Source organism: Corylus avellana, chromosome 9 (genome assembly GCF_965113065.1).
Source record: "Corylus avellana chromosome 9, dhCorAvel1.hap1.2, whole genome shotgun sequence".
NCBI classification, from domain to species: Eukaryota; Viridiplantae; Streptophyta; class Magnoliopsida; order Fagales; family Betulaceae; genus Corylus; species Corylus avellana.
The window spans coordinates 7,877,870-7,894,922 of record NC_142498.1 but is presented as its reverse complement, the minus strand read 5'-3'; the positions used below and the strand labels follow the sequence as shown (position 1 = coordinate 7,894,922).

The following is a 17,053-nucleotide window of genomic DNA, read 5'->3' as shown; positions in this document are numbered from 1 at the left end:
TTTGTTCTGAAATAGGATTTTCCTAATTCGGAAGGTTTCTATGCCAACATCGCCCCGTAATTAAAGGATACAAATCTGGTCGAATCCTATTCCGATTTCAGACTTCTATTTTGACTGGGAGACAGACCTCCGAATTATTTAGGTTTAATAAGGTTTTTAGGACTTTCCTAATCATATAAATAGACTTCTTTGCATTTAAGAAAGGGGACACAATCCCAGATAGCAAAGTTCTAGAGCTTTTCTCTTTAGTTTAGTTTTTTCTTTTGGTTTAGGTTTAGGTTTAGATTTTATTTTTATGTGGAGCTAAATTCCCAACTAAAGTTGAGGATGGAGCCTCACCGATAAAGAACAAAATCACTTTTATGTAAGTTTTTATTATTATGATTTTATTTGGTTTTATATTTCAATTGTTTTACTTTTAATCAATTGTATGGAGTGATTCTTGGATATCTTTTGTGATTCAAGGATACATGTGATGATTTAAGATAATTTCATATGATTGATTGCTTGACTTTTAACTCATAAAAATTGGATATCCCTTGTGATTTGTTCTACGGATATATCTGGTGTTTCAATTGAATTTGGATTCCTTTTGTGATTTGGTCAATGAATGGATACATGAGATGATTTTGATTAATTCTTTGAAGCATAGTAAAACATATCTATGATTTAATTTGTGAGAACTTCGGATTAATATTGATGAACATAAAGTATGTTGTTATGATTTGGTGAGTGTGAATTTCCAAACCTTAGTACCTTTATCCTTAGATTTACTTATTTTATTTAGTTTATGTTTAACCTTTAATTTTCAAAACTCAAAAATCAAAACCCTTTTGGAACTAGATTATGATTTAATTAGTTTAGATATAAATTGCTCTTTTAAAAATACAATTCTCTGTGGGATCGACCTCGCACTTGCAATCCATTAAACTACAATTGATTCGTGCACTTTCGAGTTAAATAAATTTGAAGTCCCATGTAGGTTCCGGCGGGGACCTTATTGGAAAAAATATATATAAAAAAAGATATTAAAAAAATTATTTTTCGTGTGCAAGGTAAACATTGTAAAATGTTTTCGACATAAAATATTTTCAGGAAAAATGGCTTTCTTGAAAATATTTTCCGACGAAAACCATTTTACAGAGCCTAAATACAAAGTACATTAATACCCCCTTTTTTTGTCTTCCTATATTGGCGTGGTACATGTAAGAATTAAGATGCTTGTTTGGATGCACAGAAGTTTTTTCAATTCTTCTCAATTTTTCTTGAATGTCATGTGTACACTCATTTTTTTTTTTTTTCTTGGAATTTGGAGGGTTTGGTAATTAAGACCCAAACCTAAACAAATCACAATCTATCTATTCGACCATTCAAGGGGATGAAAACCCCCCCATTAGGCCATCCTCAACCAACCGAAACACCCAATCGGTATAAACTTCCGCATGAAATCAACTACCAATTGAAACCCACAAATTCAAACCCTAACTCTAAGCACTAAATCACCACAAAAATAACACCCTAAGAAAATCAGTCTCAACAGTGGATTTATACATAAGAGCTTACCATTGATTCTAGGACTTGGGTTTTGGATCTACAAGACCCGACCGTTGAGGTGGAGCCCAATCTCAATGAGGTCACAACGGACTTAGGTTTTGGATTTACTCTCTTTTTCTCACCATCTCTCTCGTGAGGAAGAATGAAGACAGGGAGGAAGAAACGAGATAAAGCCATCATGAAGGAGAAGGGGACAAAAACCATAAAAAAATCACTTTCATCCGAACATGAATTTGAAATAAGTTCAATTTTTTAAAACTATAATTTGCCTTTCCAAAAATGTTTTCTCAATTTTGTTTTCTATCTCTAAATCACCCAAACATAATTTCGGAACTTTTTTTTTGTTTTTGTTTTTTTTTTCAGTATTAACAATTTAAAATAAATAAAAAATCGTAGACTCAAACGGGCTTTTTATTCTTGTTTTGGTTGTATTTGGAACAACCCATTGATGCTCGTCACCAACTCCGAATTCAGTGGATGTGACAAAGAAGATTTGGTTGAGAGAGAAAGAAAGACTCGTGAAGATAAAAAAAAATTTGGAAGAGACAATGAAGAGAAGCAATTCTTGGACCCTTAGGAAAGCTCTACCTTGGTTTATTTTTAGGGAAGGAAATTTGTTTGAGCTTGAGTATGTTGCTTAAAACAGTTGTAAGCAAAGTACAGTGATTGCAAAATGAGTAATTTTAAAAACGCAATTAAGAGTTTGAATAAATTGCGTTTTAGCTTTTAAAATCACAACTTAACTTTTAAAATTGTGCGTTTTCTTAAACATGCTCTATTACCTATGATTTAAAAATGTAGATTTTTCTACATTTTCAAATTGTAATTTTTAAAAAATGCACTCTCAATAATCTATTTTTTGGGATTTGGTTTAAAATCGTACTTTTGATATGCGAAACTGTAATGACAAACACACTTGCAACAAAATGGATTTCTAATTTTATTTTGCATGTGACTACCTATCGAATGTTCATTCTTCAAGTCAAACGTTCGTCGTCTTAGGGTTTTAATTGACTGATCGATGCTAGCATTAGCATTCGGTGCTCAAAGAACCCTAAAAACTATAAAGCCGATTAACACATTTTTATAGGACACTTGATCTTGGGTTCATTTGTGTTTATACTTTTAAAGAAATTGACTCTTAAATACTTTTTAAAATATTTTAAACAAGAAATTTCCTATAAGTTGTAAATTGATAATTATTTTAAAATAATTCACACTTAATTAAGCGGGGTGTTACATTTGTAATAAGCAGTGAACACTAATTGATAGTTTGAAGGCAAATGAAAGGAGAAGGGGGAGTGGAAGAGGAAAATAGAGAAAGATAAGTATAAGGTCCTTTTATAAATAGTTAGGGCCCGTTTGATTCGTGGAATAGACCTTTGTAATGGAATGGCTATTCCTATGGAATAGTCATTTTTTTGTTTGGTAAGGAATAGCTATTCCTAAGTGCAAGGACAAGATTTTCCAAAAAAAAAATCATTTTTTTTCCTCTCAAACTTAAAATTAAAAAAAATAATAATATAAAAAAAAATGTCAATGGCCGACCACCACAATGAGTGGCCAGCCACCCACAGAAGGCCTTGCTGCCGCCCTTGGAGGGCCTCGCAGTGGACCGGTGAGGCCCTCTGCGCCACCCCAAGGCCATCAGGGGTGGCCAAGACCACCCCTGGTGAGATTCTAGGGTGATCGCGGCCAACCCCAACGGCCCTTGGGGGTGGCCGTGACCACCCCCGGAGGTCTTCGAGAGTGGTTGCAGCCACCCCTGATTCTTACCGGGGGTAGCCGCACCACCCCCAGAGGGCCACGGCTAGGTCCTCTGGGGGTGGTGCGGCCACCCCTCCGGAATTTAAAAGTCTTATTTTGAAAATATTTACTTCATGATATTAGGTAATGATATTTATTCTTGAGAAATTTATTAGATCTTATGAATATTATAGGAATGAATATTGATTTGAGGTTATTATATCATGATTTTTGATTTTGTTTGAGAGATTATATCTTGATCATTTTATTGGGTGATTTATGAGGTATGATGATAATTTGGGGTATGATTATGATAATTGATGATTGATTTAATGTGTTTTGAGTGATATTGGTTGGATTCAAGTTATTAATGGAAGTTAGGATTTTATTAGATTTGTTTTTAATAAATTGGAGTGAAATCCAACCCACTTCCTATTTTTTCTCTCTTTTAACCTTCCTCCACTCACACACGTACAACTCCCTATCTGCTTTCAATATTTTTATCTTTCTTTTCCTTTATAACCACATAGAGAGATTGAGATAATCAAAGAAAGAGATTGAGGGAGAGAAGGCAAGAAAGAGAGTTTGGGCGAGAGAGAGAGAGAGAGAGAGAGAGAGAGAGAGTCAATATTTTGGAAATTTGTGGGTAATGATCAATCGTAACAAAATGAGTTTTGACAAATAATTACTTTTGATGATTCATTCCTGTAACCCATTGTAAGTATTCTTACCTACTGAGAGTGATATTGATATTTAATAATATAGATCTTTGTTGTTTTATACAATGTCTGGCCTTTGATATAAATACTTTAATAATGATTTATATTATCGGGAATCAATTGACTCGCTACTTCACAGTTTTTGTAGTGCTTGCAGGAATGAAAAAAATTAAGGTAATTATGCAATTGTGATTAGAGATTCATATTTGAGTGGTACAGAGATTTCAAGTTGGTGAAGTTTGTCTAGAGTTAGACAGTCGGATAGGTTTGTATAAATGCCTTGTATGACATAGCTTTGGGTATTTTTTGTATAAAGAAAAGTATTTTAATAGTATTGTTTTGTATTGATAATTACAGTTTTTCCACTATGTGAGATTATTTCAGTGTAACACTCGAATTTATTTACAAGATAAAAGAAGAGAAATATCGAGATGTTATAAATGGTATTAGAGCATTACCTAGCCTAGGATGGTGGAAACGTGCACAAGCCTATGAGGGTCATTAGTGGACATGCATTGGGATGCCAAAAGTGGGTTATATTATAAGGGTATCAGTTAAGACGCCAAGAGATTTATAAAATTTATAAGGGCCAAATGTTAAAAGCCGAGAATGAAAAAATTTCTTGAGGATTGCCAACGGTGACATTGGTGCCCAAGAAGAGTGCTTGTGGCGTCTCATATCGCCTGGGTATAGAACATGTTATGATATTTATTTTATGAACGGATTGAATTTTAAAGTTATATGGTGAATTGGATAAGTTATGGTTTAAGCGTGATTTGTTTTAATTGGGTCGCTCAATTTGAAGATATATGAAAATTTATGAGCTTTAATTTCGAGGACGAAATTCCTTTAAGGAGGGAAGACTATAGCGCCCCAGAATTTAAAAGTCTTATTTTGGAGATATTTATTTAATGATATGAGGTAATGATATTTATTCTTGAGAAATTTATTAGATCTTATGAATATTGATTTGAGGTTATTATATCATGATTTTTGATTTTGTATGAGAGATTATATCTTGATCATTTTATTGGGTGATTTATGAGATATGATGATAATTTGGGGTATGATTATGATAATTGATGATTGATTTAATGTGTTTTGAGTGATATTGGTTGGATTCAAGTTATTAATGGAAGTTAGGATTTTATTAGATTTGTTTTTAATAAATTGGAGTGAAATCCAACCCACTTCCTATTTTTTTTCTCTCTCTTTTAACCTTCCTCCACTCACACACGTACAACTCCCTATTCACTTTCAATATTTTTATCTTTCTTTTCCTTTATAACCACATAGAGAGATTGAGATAATCAAAGAAGGAGATTGAGGGAGAGAAGGCAAGAAAGAGAGGTTGGGCGAGAGAGAGAGAGAGAGTCAGTATTTTGGAAATTTGTGGGTAATGATCAATTGCAGCAGAATGAGTTTCGACAAATAATTACTTTCGATGATTCATTCCTGTAACCCACTGTAAGTATTCTTACCTACTGAAAGTGATATTGATATTCAATAATACAAATCTTTGTTGTTTTGTAAAATGTCTGGCTTTTGATATAAATGCATTAACAATAATTTATATTATCGGGAATCAATTGACTCACTATTTCACAGTTTTTGTACTGCTTGCAGGAATGAAAAAATTAAGGTAATTATGCAGTTGTGATTAGAGATTCATATTTGAGTGGTACAGAGATTTCAAGTTGGTGAAGTTTGTCTAGAGTTAGACAGTCGGATAGATTTGTATAAATGCCTTGTACGACATAGCTTTGGGTATTTTTTGTATAAAGAAAAGTATTTTAACAGTATTGTTTTGTATTGATAATTACAGTTTTTCCGCTGTATGAGATTATTTCAGCGTAACACTTGAATTTATTTATAAGATAAAATAAGAAAAATATCCGGATATTACACCCCTAGTGCATGCTGTGGGTGGCCGGCCACCCATTACCACCGCACGTTCAACCCTATTTTTGTTTGGTCTCCAAGAGTGGTTGCGGCCACCCCTGATGGGAATCGGGGGTGGCCGCACCACCCCCAGAGGGCCACAATGAGGTCCTTTGGGGGTGGCGCGGCCATCCCCATTGCATGCTGTGGGTGGCTGGCCACCCATTGCCATCGCACATTCAACCCTGTTTTTATTTATTTATTTTTAATTTGAGTTTTAGAAAAATTAGAAATCAAATGGACTTTTTAGTAATTTTAGGCTAATCCCAATTATGAAATATGTGTTGCTACCAAACTAAAGAATTTGAATAATTATTAATTATTTCATTCCAATCTCTTCTATTCCCAGTAATGCCTATTCATTTTCCTAATGGAATACCCATACCCATACCAATACCTATTCCTTTTCCTTAAAGTTTATTTGATTATTAAAGTAAAAGGGAAAAGTCCAAACTATAGTTATTTGGTACTCATTCCAAGTTCTTCCAATTTTAGGGAATTGAAAATGTGTTTTGAGGGGCTATGGTATCATCTCTCCTAATTCTTTAATCCAAATTGGAGAGTGTAACCCCAATTATTTTCCTATCTTTTTCCCTACTCTCCGACTAAACATAAAGTCCATCCAAATTCCACTTTTTCTTCTTCTTTTCTATATAGGTGTGGTACATCTAAGATCTAATTTGTGGAAGGGAGGAAGAAACAACAAAACACATCCTATGGAGTTGTCCATCTGCTCAGGATGTGTGGAGTTGTGGTCCAAACAAATTGCAAAAAGGCATTGATAAATGGATTGATTTTTTTTCATGTGGTAGAGGTGATGATGGCAAGATGTGAAGGGGCAGAAATTGAGCTCATGGCGGTAATAGCTAGAAAAATATGGTTTCGAAGGAATAATGTAGTGCATGGAGGGGAATTCCTTCACCCAAACCAGGTATTCCATGATGCTACAATCTCTCTTGATGATTTTCGGAGGGTAAACGAGAAGGAACATGAAGTGTAGGGCATTCCTCAAATTGGCACATTCATTCTTTGGAAGTGACCTCCCATAGGTATGTTTAAGATTAATTGGGATGTTGCCATGGATAAGGGACTTAGAAGAATTGGTATTGGGATTATTGTACGAGACCATGATGGCAGCATTCTAGCCGCATGTAGCACGACAAAAAATTATCTGGTTGAACTTACTGTTGCGGAAGCTCTAGCAACCTTACATGCGGTGGAATTTAGTAGGGAGATGAGATTTTATGATGTTATTGTGGAGGGAGATGCCCTGCAAATTGTTAACACAGTTAGAGTGAAGAAACAAAATTGGAGCAATTTTGGGCATATTGTAAATGGTATTCAAGAACGTATGTGTTTGCTAAAATCATGCAGAATTGAACATGTCAAAAGGGGCGCAAATTCAGCAGCTCATAGTTTGGCTAGAGAAGCCACCAAGTATGTCATGGATAGGGTTTGGATTGGAGAAATTCCAAATTGTATCTATGGTATTGTAATCAGGGAGCAAACTGCTCCTGTTTGATTCTTTGATCTACCTATTATCAATAAAGAAGAAATTTGCTAAAAAAAAAATAAAATAGAGATTAACATTTTCATGTTTTGCTTGTATTTGAATTTCCTTTTTGGTATGTATTTAGAAAAGAGCATTTACATTTGGGTCCGAAAATTTACTCTCCACTTTAGTTAGAAAATCATATTTCTACCAACTTTTTCAAAGCACTTATATCCAACTTTCTATTTTAGCTATTAACTTTTTATATTTCATTTAAAAATTATTTTTTTAATGATTTCTTTATTAATCTTTGGGAAGTGAGAGGATGTTAGAGATTTTTAATTTTTCACATTTGGTGAGTGAACATGGCTCACCATATTAGCAACTCACCAAACATTTCTCCAATTTGCTAAGCCGGATGCAGCTTAACATTTTTAACTAGTTCAAATAATATTTGGATTATTTTGGCTTAACATTTTTAATTAGTTCAAATAATATTTGGATTATTTTGGCTAGTCAAATGAGCTATTAGAAGTTGTAGGACCTATGTTGGTAGGTTAAATTTTGGAAAGAAGGAAAACCAAAGTTTCTCATGCAAGATGAAATAGCAATGGAAACATCAATCATCTTTATTTAATGAATGTATGGTTTTTATAAAGGAATCCAATACATGATAACAATGTCCTACCTAAACTCAACAACCCTAAATGATAAATAAATGTTCTTTTTTTTTTTTTGAAGAATTATAATTATCATTTTGTCATTTTAATTTGCTAAGTGTCCAAGATGTAGGTGGAATGCAATATTCTCAACAAATTTCTTGGTATACTCTTTCTACTTCCTAAAGCTTTTCAAGTTTCAACTGTCCAAAACTTATATACTAACATACTCAAATTGAAATATATTTATTAAAAAAAAATGGAAAGGTATTTTAAAACGACCAAAAATATATACATTCAAAAAGCATGGGTGAAAAAAAAAAAAAAAACAGAATTAATCAAAAATTTTAGTCTCAAAATCCCAAATAGAACTTGGGAAATCATAATAACAATAAGGAGAAATTACCTTTTGCCCTCATGAACTACAACGCCTTGGTACCTTTCTCCTATGAACTGTCAATTGTACTACTTTGCCCCCATGAACTACTATTTTGTGCTCAAAATCCCCTTTCATCAGTTAAAACTGATAACTAAGACAGTCAAAGTGACAATGCGTTGTAGTTCATAGGGGCAAAGTAACAATGCGTTGTAGTTCATGGGGGCAAAGTGAAGCAAAGTGACGGGTTGACCGTTTGAGTTAACGGCTTTGACTGACGGAAGAGGGTTTTGAACACAAAAATGGTAGTTCATGGGAGCAAAGTAGTACAATTAGCAATTCATGAAAGAAAGTGTCAAGACGTTATAGTTCATAGAGGCAAAATGTAGTTTCTTCTTCTAATAATAATAATAATAATAATAATAAAGTTGACCCCCATTAGACTTGGAGTAATGGGTATCCTAAAACTCATGTAACTTTTAAAATTACCATTGAATTTATGATGAATCGATTCTAAATTTGAAATAAATCACTAATAAATTTTAATGTAATAGTAATTTTAAAAATTATATTTCATTTTAAGATAAAATGAGAACCAACAAAAGTCCTACTTAAACTTAAGCATTTGAAATATGCACCATTGACTCTTGGCCCAAAGTTGACGTACATAGGTTTTGTTATTTGGCTTACTCAACCACTCTTTTTTTGTTTTTTGTTTTTGTTTTTTCTAATTAACCCTAAACCACTCACTATCAGCTTATCTCAACATTAGTTGAACAAGTGAATATAGAATATTAAGGTATCTCATTTCATCAAATAAGTATAGAATTTAAATTATTTTTAATTATGTATGATGATATTAGATAAATTATAAAATGTATTTCGGTTGCATCACACGTTTCAGATTTATATATCATAATATTAAATATATGTGATACTTATCGGTTGCACATTTTGTATACGAAATTCATAAAAAAAGTTAGATTATTTAATATTGTATATATATAATAAGACATCAATCCTTGGGACAGAATGTTCAGTTCGATATATTTGAAGGGTATTTTTGTCTTTTTACTTTTTTTAAAATGATAAAAATACCCATTCAATATATTTAATATTGTATATATATAATAAGACATCAATCCTCTGAACATGATGTTCAGTTCGTTATATTTGAAGGATATTTTTGTTATTTTACTTTTTAAAATAACAAAAATATTCATTTAATATAATTAACTGAATATTTTGTAATTTATTTAATCATGAGATAATCCTAATTCCATATCTTCGGAGTGCCTTTGTATTAATTCCGGGTGGGCCTTCACAATAATTTTTGACCCGAAAAATTGCATGAATGCAAGATTGAGCAAGCGAATGAAGGGGACCTCACAGCATGCGAGTTGTCATTCGCTTTGATTGAATCCGTGCGAGAAAGAGCAATGCTTCACCACTTTTACCAAGCACGTACACTTTCAATGATTATATATAGCATTCATATCCCATTTAACAAATTAATATTTTTCATTTTATTTAGCTTTGCTATATAGAAAAAAATCACCAAAAAAACACCTTCATTTGGCTATCCAATGCAACTTTACATATCCCACTACTTAACAATTTTTGTTGATTATTATAGCATTTGTTAAAAAAAAAAATAATAATAATTTTTTATTCCTTCTCTATCTCCTTTGCAATATGATGGACTAGGTGAAAGATGAGAACAACAACCACCGACGTCGAGCTCAAGGACAGAACTAGCTTTGAATTTAAAAGAAATTAATTGACAAAAAATACTTTAATTTTTATTTATTTATTTATTTTTTGCATTAATTTTTTTTTTCTTGTAATTTGGGGGGATCAAGACTACTGTCGATCTCCCCCTAAATCTGTCTTTGATCGAGCTTTATTGTCTAGCGAGATCTGGATGATGAGCAAGATCTAGATGCCAAATAAGATTTGGATGGCTAGTCTTGAAATTTGATACTCGTTGTGAAGCTTCACAGTGTTATGAGTGTCGTGTCTTATATTGAGATAGTAAAAAAAAAAGGGGAAACTTCACTTTGGCCCCCTAGATTTCCACTCCATTTTACAAACTCCACCTGAACTTCCAAACCTTTCATTTTAAACCCCTGAACTTTTAATTACTCTTAATGTGGACCACTCCGTCAAATTTTAAACGTTACATGACGTTTATACCCCTGACTTTTGTATAAAATTTTAACTTTCAAAACGTTTTTTTATTTTTTTTTAAAAAAGAAAATCAAAGACATTTTGGTCTTTTTTTTTGTATTTTTAATGGCTAAAATTAACGGAAAGGTTCTAATTGAGAGTAATTAGAAATTTAGGGGTCCAAAATGAAAGATTTTAAAGTTCAGGGGTTTGTAAAATCAGGTAGAAGTTCTGGGGGTGAAAGTGAAGTTTTCCAAAAAAAAAAAAAAAAAAAAAAAAAAAGTACATAATATTTATAGGTGGACCTAACTCTATTAATTTAGACTTTTAAATTAGAGTAATCAGCTCCAAGTAAAAGCTCTTAAACCTTTTATGTTCGGGGAGATATATATAAAAATGAGATAAAATAAAAAATAAATAGAAAAAATTAAGTGAAAAGCATGGAGTTTTGGAATAGTAATTAAAATAGAAAAGTGAGTGCATGGTGATATGCGGAAATGACCATCAAATTTTCAAATTCGTGCACTTTGATTTGAGTGCCGTCCACTTTGCTGTACCTAACTTGACTCTAATATAATCATCACTATCTTGTTGATTACTGTTTATTAACGCCGTTATGGAGTATTCCATTACTCCATCCTTCTAGGCTCGGTTTGGTGTTGAATATAACAATTGTAGTAAAAATTGATTGGTACCAAAAAAAAAAAAAGGTAAAAATGTTTGGCATAAAAAAATAAAAAAAAATTTATTTTGTACTAATTTTTTTATTTAAATAAAATAAAAAGTGCTTAATGTGATGTAAAAAATAAAAATATTGAGAGCTAAATTTTTTAAATGAATAATAAAGAGGTCTTGCCAAACAGGGCCTAATTGTTCTCATAGAAAGCAGGAGTAAATGATTTTTTCACCTTCTCAGTTCTCACTTCTCAGCCACAGCCAGTGGTAAATTCCATGCCATGTACAGGAATTACCACCGTTTAATTTGTGGTTAAATATATGGTAATCTCAAACGATCGGAAAGGACGACATCGTTTTCTCACCTTAAAAAATGTGACCGTTATTATTTTAAAAATCTTGATTAGGACACTTCGGAATCAAATCCAGCGAGTAGGGTCTGGTTCCCATACTCTCAGCGAGTACACAAACATCCCCTCTGCGCTCTCTGCCTCCATCCCTGCGCAAAACTTGGCAGTATATCCTTCTCTCTCTCTCTCTTCACGCTCTCATTGCTCTGTAAACCTCACTCTCTCTCTGTACCCAACTAACATGCATGATTCTCTCACAAAGCCACCATTTTAGCTGTTTCGAAACCTCAAAGCACCCAAGTTTCCACATCTGAATCTCTCTCTCGCTCTTAAGAGTAAAGTATACGGTCCCAACAAAAAGACCCAGAAGAAATGGGTTGCGCACAGTCTAGAATAGAGAACGAGGAGTCGGTGTCGCGGTGCAAGGAACGCAAGAACCTCATCAAAGACGCCGTAATAGCCCGCAACGCCTTCTCCGCTGGCCATTCCGGCTACGCCGTGGGCTTAAAGAACACCGGCGCCGCGCTCAGCGACTATGGTCATGGCGAGGCCGAAGAGCCCCACCAACACCACCACCAGCCTCCGGCGGACCCGACCGCCGCTCAACCGCCTCCGCCGCCTCCGCCGCACATGGAAAATCTTCCGCCGCCGCCGCCGCTCCCGAACTTCTCGCCGAGCCCCATCCCCATTAAGCGCGCCACCAGCATGCCCGCCATGCCCACGAAGCCCCGAAAGGTCAGGGCCATTGCCATTGCGGAAGAAGAAGAAGATGATGATGTAGTAGAAGGCGAAGAAGACGAGGAAGAAGACAATGAGGGCAATGTTGGAATGGAGGAAAAGAACGGTATTATTGCAAAGGGTGGTACAAGAAATGGTGTCGGAGAAGTAGACCCCCCACTGACACCGGACATGAAGGCGGTCCCACCGATGCCGGAGTCAAAGGGCATGGCCTGGGACTACTTCTTTATGGTGGAGGAGGGTATGGCCCCTGGGCCATCTCTAGGCGAGAACGTTGAGGCTGAGAATGTGAGCGAAGGTGTGGCATTTGGCGGACAACCCAAAAATGTGGAGCCTAATGGGGTTGATTTTAGAGATGCGGTGGAGGCTAATGGGGTTGATTTTAGAGATGCGGTGGAGCCGAAGACGCCGGAGAAGCAGATAGAGCACGCCAACACGGCGCCGCCGGAGATGAGGAGAATGGCGAAGGCGGTGGGGAGTGTGAGTTTATTGAAGATATTGGGTGAGCTTGATGATCATTTCCTCAAGGCCTACCAGAGCGCCCAAGAGGTCTCCAAGATGCTGGAGGCAACTCGCTTGCATTACCACTCCAATTTCGCTGATAATCGGGGTAATTCTTTGTTGTTTTTTATGGTTAACAATTAATTGTGTTACATTTCAAAGTTTTTGGTTAGCGAAGAAACTGAGAATCATTCATGTGGGATGTGTTTTGTTTTTTGCGATTCTTTATGTTGTGTGTCATACTCGAGGTTTTTCTGTCATACCCAATTAATTAATTGTTGAAATTGCATACAAAGCTTCAATTTTCTTTTATCATACATCGATCTGCCCAATTCAGTAATTCGTTGAAGTAAGATCTCATTCCATGTTCGCATGACGTGTTTACAATATTTAGATGATAACTTTTTATTGGATCCCACATCAATCTCAGATCTTTTGTTGCTTTTTTCTTTTCAAAAGTAGGAAAAGTTCAAGACTTTCCTCTAATGGTGCCCTTGTGAGTTTCAAAGTTTTTACCAGTCTTGAGTTACAGATATCTTACCATACCTTTTGTTATTGTGTGATGATCACAAAATTCCCAGTCCAAGCAACTGGATGGATGGTGGATCCGCTTGGCCAAATTCTGGATTTATTTCATTCAAACTGTTATTTGTAGCAATGGTTTCTTTTTTCCTATTGTTTTCTAAATGCTGCACAAATGAACAAACTAATATGCTCTAAGGATTTTGCAGGACACATTGATCATTCTGCAAGGGTCATGCGCGTTATCACCTGGAATAAGTCGTTCAGAGGTGTATCCAATGGTGAGGGTGGGAAGGATGACTTTGATTCAGAAGAATACGAAACTCATGCCACTATTTTGGATAAGCTGTTAGCCTGGGAAAAGAAGCTTTATGAAGAAGTCAAGGTATGTTGAGCTACTACAAGTTCTGGGGTGGGGGGAAAGGGTGGGTGGGTGAGTCTTGTGCAGGTTTGAATTGTTTTTATTAGCATGTGAATAAATAAAATCTGTTTGTGATAATCATGGGCATGAAAATTTTCAGCTTCTTTGTATGATTAATTGTGAAGCAGAGTTAGATTTTTCCTTTTATTATTATTATTTTATTTTATTTTTTATTTTTTTTCTGATACATAACTGTGCTTAGCCGGTAATTGTGGTTTCATGGGTATTTTTATGTTGAAAAGTTATTACCTATGCTGAATCTAATTGATATTTGCATCATGCTGACAGCAAGGTGAGCTAATGAAGCTTGAGTATCAAAGGAAGGTTGCTCTGCTGAACAGGCAGAAGAAACGAAGTTTGAGTCCTGAATCCTTGGAAAAAACAAAAGCAGCTGTAAGTCATTTGCATACGAGATATATAGTCGACATGCAGTCAATGGATTCAACGGTTTTGGAAGTAAATCGCCTACGTGATGAGCAGTTGTACCCAAAACTTGTTGCTCTTGTTGAGGGGTAAGTTTTTATTAGCAAAAAGTTACTGAGAAATCTCTATAATGCTGTACTCGATTTAATTTTCCTCGCAAAATTATCCTTGCCGAACCTCTCTTTTATCTTTATGATGTGTTTGGTTTCACATCAGGGGCCTGCCTCCAGCTTTTGTGTGGCAAATTAAGGTCTAAGAATGCCAAAAGAGGCCACCATATTTTCTAGTGTGGTTGCTTTTGCACTTCTGAATTATGGTTCATTAGCTTTTTGCAGTACCCAAGATCTTTGTTAAGTGGACTCAGAAGTTCTCTCTTTACCATTATGCACTTCCTGCTTTTTTGACCAAGAACACCCCCAAAACTCCTGTTTGGTTGCCTCATTGTCTTTTTTCTTAGTTAAGCTTGTTGAAATGTGAAGTCATAAGCCAGATTTTTTTTTTGGTTCAGTGTCAATAGACTCAATACCATTTGACATCGACCAGGTCTTCTCTCTTTTGCCACCAATAGATTAGATGTGCTCTGTTTCTACTCAAGGTATTCAACACTGTATATATATATATACACACACAGGCAGACACACACTCACACATATATGCTCTGCTCTGTCTGCTCTTTAGTTTTGTATCAATGTTGTAATGCTGTGTTCTAGAAACATTTCTTTCTGTGTTTCCTTAATTATATTCCAAAGGACCATTTTTTGAGCTTACATTTCCCCTCTTCATTAGTCACACCAAACTGGCTTGGTTGTATTTCAACTCTCGGGGTCAGTTTAAAGGCTTTTTTATGGTCTGGTTGGGCTCACTGTCATGGGTACACTTGGCTTTTTGTTTGATATAGCATAAGAAAGTATAGTCTTGTGATGGATTTAATGATGTTTTAAGTGGTAAAGGTGTGTTTCAAGTCCCTTCCATTATTGTCAAGGTTTGAACTCAAATGGGAGGGAATTAGTTATTTGAGGTGGCTGTTTTCAACTCAGACTACCTATGCTTATTTATTAAATCTATTTCTTATAAATTTTTTAATGTCCATTTGAGGTTGTCTTGTCACCATTTAATGACAACTAATGCTAATTCGCCGTGGCAGTACTGTGTTGAGATAACCCATGATTTTTTTATGTTTAATATATCATGAAATGTGCTCTGGGCTGCATTAGGTCTATCTTCCAATTGATTCTCATGTTGCTAACTGGAAAAGGTCATGTATGCTGCGGTGCCATATTTTGCCATCCTCTTCAATTGCATGCTATGCTTTATGTATAAAACTTGTGCATTATATCTTTTGTATTTAGTCCATCAAAAAATGCAGCCCAAAGGATTAGTTTTACTAGTTTTTGGTTTTTTTTGTTTGGTGTTTAACCTTTCCATTCCTCCTGTCAAAAATTATGGCATTATCAATATACAAAATTGTTCCCTTAAAGCAACTTGGATGATGGGCATAAATATGATATCTGCTCCACAGGATGGCCAAAATGTGGGAAAGCATGCGCCTGCATCATGACGATCAGCTGAGACTTGTTATAGACCTCAAAGCCCTTGACATTGTAGATACTTCCAAGGAAACAACGAAACACCACCATGACCGCACTGTCCAACTCTGGAATGTTGTCCAAGAATGGCATTCAGAATTTGAAAAGCTGGTGACCCATCAAAAACAATACATCCGAGCTCTTCACAGTTGGTTGAAATTAAATCTCATCCCCATTGAAAGCACCTTAAAGGAGAAAATCTCATCCCCACCTAGAGCCCAGCATCCTCCAATCCAAGCCCTCCTCCAATCGTGGCACAACCATCTTGAAAAGCTTCCAGATGAGCTTGTGAAATCTGCAATTTCCTCCTTTGGTGCTGTGATAAAAACCATAATAATTCAACAGGAGGAAGAGATGAAGCTAAAAGAGAAGTACGAGGAGACCAGGAAGGAGTACTACCGCAAAAAACAAGCATTTGAGGACTGGTACCAAAAGTATATGCAGCGGAGGGGGCCAGAGGAAATAGAAGCTGAAAGGGGTGAAGATGCAAATCCCAAGGATCCCATGTCAGAGAAGCAATTTGCTATTGACAGCTTAAAGAAGAGATTGGAAGAGGAAGAGGAAGCTCACCAGAAACATTGTATTCAGGTGAGAGAGAAGTCACTGGGCAGTCTCAAATCTCGTTTACCTGAGCTCTTTCGTGCCATGTCAGATTATGCTCATGCCAGTTCTGAAGCATATGAGCAAATATGGTCCATCACGCAGTCACAGAAATCTAATGGGGGTCCCTCGTGAGGTTATCTTAACCCTGTTTCGTAGTAAAGTTTAATCAAAACCTGTCGTTTTCCAGACAAACTTGTTTTATTAGCGAAGCGATGATGTAATGTTATGATCTTTGTTGTTGTGTGGGAAATGTTGCTGTTATATCTGGTCTGGCTGGAGCCCTCCCTTCCCTCAACATTTGCACAGGTAAGCATGTTTTGATTTTGAGGAAAGCTACGTGTATTTTTGTGGTTCACTAGGTCTTGAGGGCTGAATTATGAGTAATTGTAGAAGTCATTCTTATGTTTTTCTTGCATCACTCCAAGAATGAGGTAGTTTTTAAAATTACCATTTGATCAAAATTCAATCATAATTAATAACAAGTCCAATGGTAATTTTAGAAGCCACATCATTCTTAGAGTGAGAAAAGGACACGAGTGATTTCTAGCATTACTCATTATGAGTAATAGCATGCCAAA

The 17,053-nt window shown here is 35.4% G+C and overlaps 2 protein-coding genes across 2 annotated transcripts; both read left to right on the top strand.

The window, feature by feature from the left end:
- The first annotated feature begins 7,038 nt into the window (after positions 1-7,038).
- LOC148583659 (uncharacterized) lies at positions 7,039-7,482 on the top strand. The gene has a single exon (XM_088510735.1). It carries the CDS (start codon positions 7,039-7,041, stop codon positions 7,480-7,482), a length of 444 nt encoding a protein of 147 aa, XP_088366861.1.
- Positions 7,483-11,848: 4,366 nt separating this feature from the next.
- LOC132189784 (DNA ligase (DUF630 and DUF632)) lies at positions 11,849-16,725 on the top strand. Its single transcript, XM_059604573.2, has 4 exons — positions 11,849-13,029; positions 13,652-13,827; positions 14,152-14,375; positions 15,806-16,725. Exons 1-4 carry the CDS (start codon positions 12,054-12,056, stop codon positions 16,605-16,607), a joined length of 2,178 nt encoding a protein of 725 aa, XP_059460556.2. The 5' UTR covers positions 11,849-12,053; the 3' UTR covers positions 16,608-16,725.
- Positions 16,726-17,053: the final 328 nt, after the last annotated feature.

What these genes read in the sequence shown, in the direction of transcription:
- LOC148583659 (XM_088510735.1), top strand. Translation starts at nt 7,039, where the DNA reads ATGGATAAGGGACTTAGAAGAATTGGTATTGGGATTATTGTACGAGAC.
- LOC132189784 (XM_059604573.2), top strand. Translation starts at nt 12,054, where the DNA reads ATGGGTTGCGCACAGTCTAGAATAGAGAACGAGGAGTCGGTGTCGCGG. An exon ending in CAATTTCGCTGATAATCGGG is followed by an intron (nt 13,030 to 13,651) that starts GTAATTCTTTGT and finishes AGGATTTTGCAG; the next exon opens with GACACATTGATCATTCTGCA. An exon ending in CTTGTTGCTCTTGTTGAGGG is followed by an intron (nt 14,376 to 15,805) that starts GTAAGTTTTTAT and finishes TCTGCTCCACAG; the next exon opens with GATGGCCAAAATGTGGGAAA.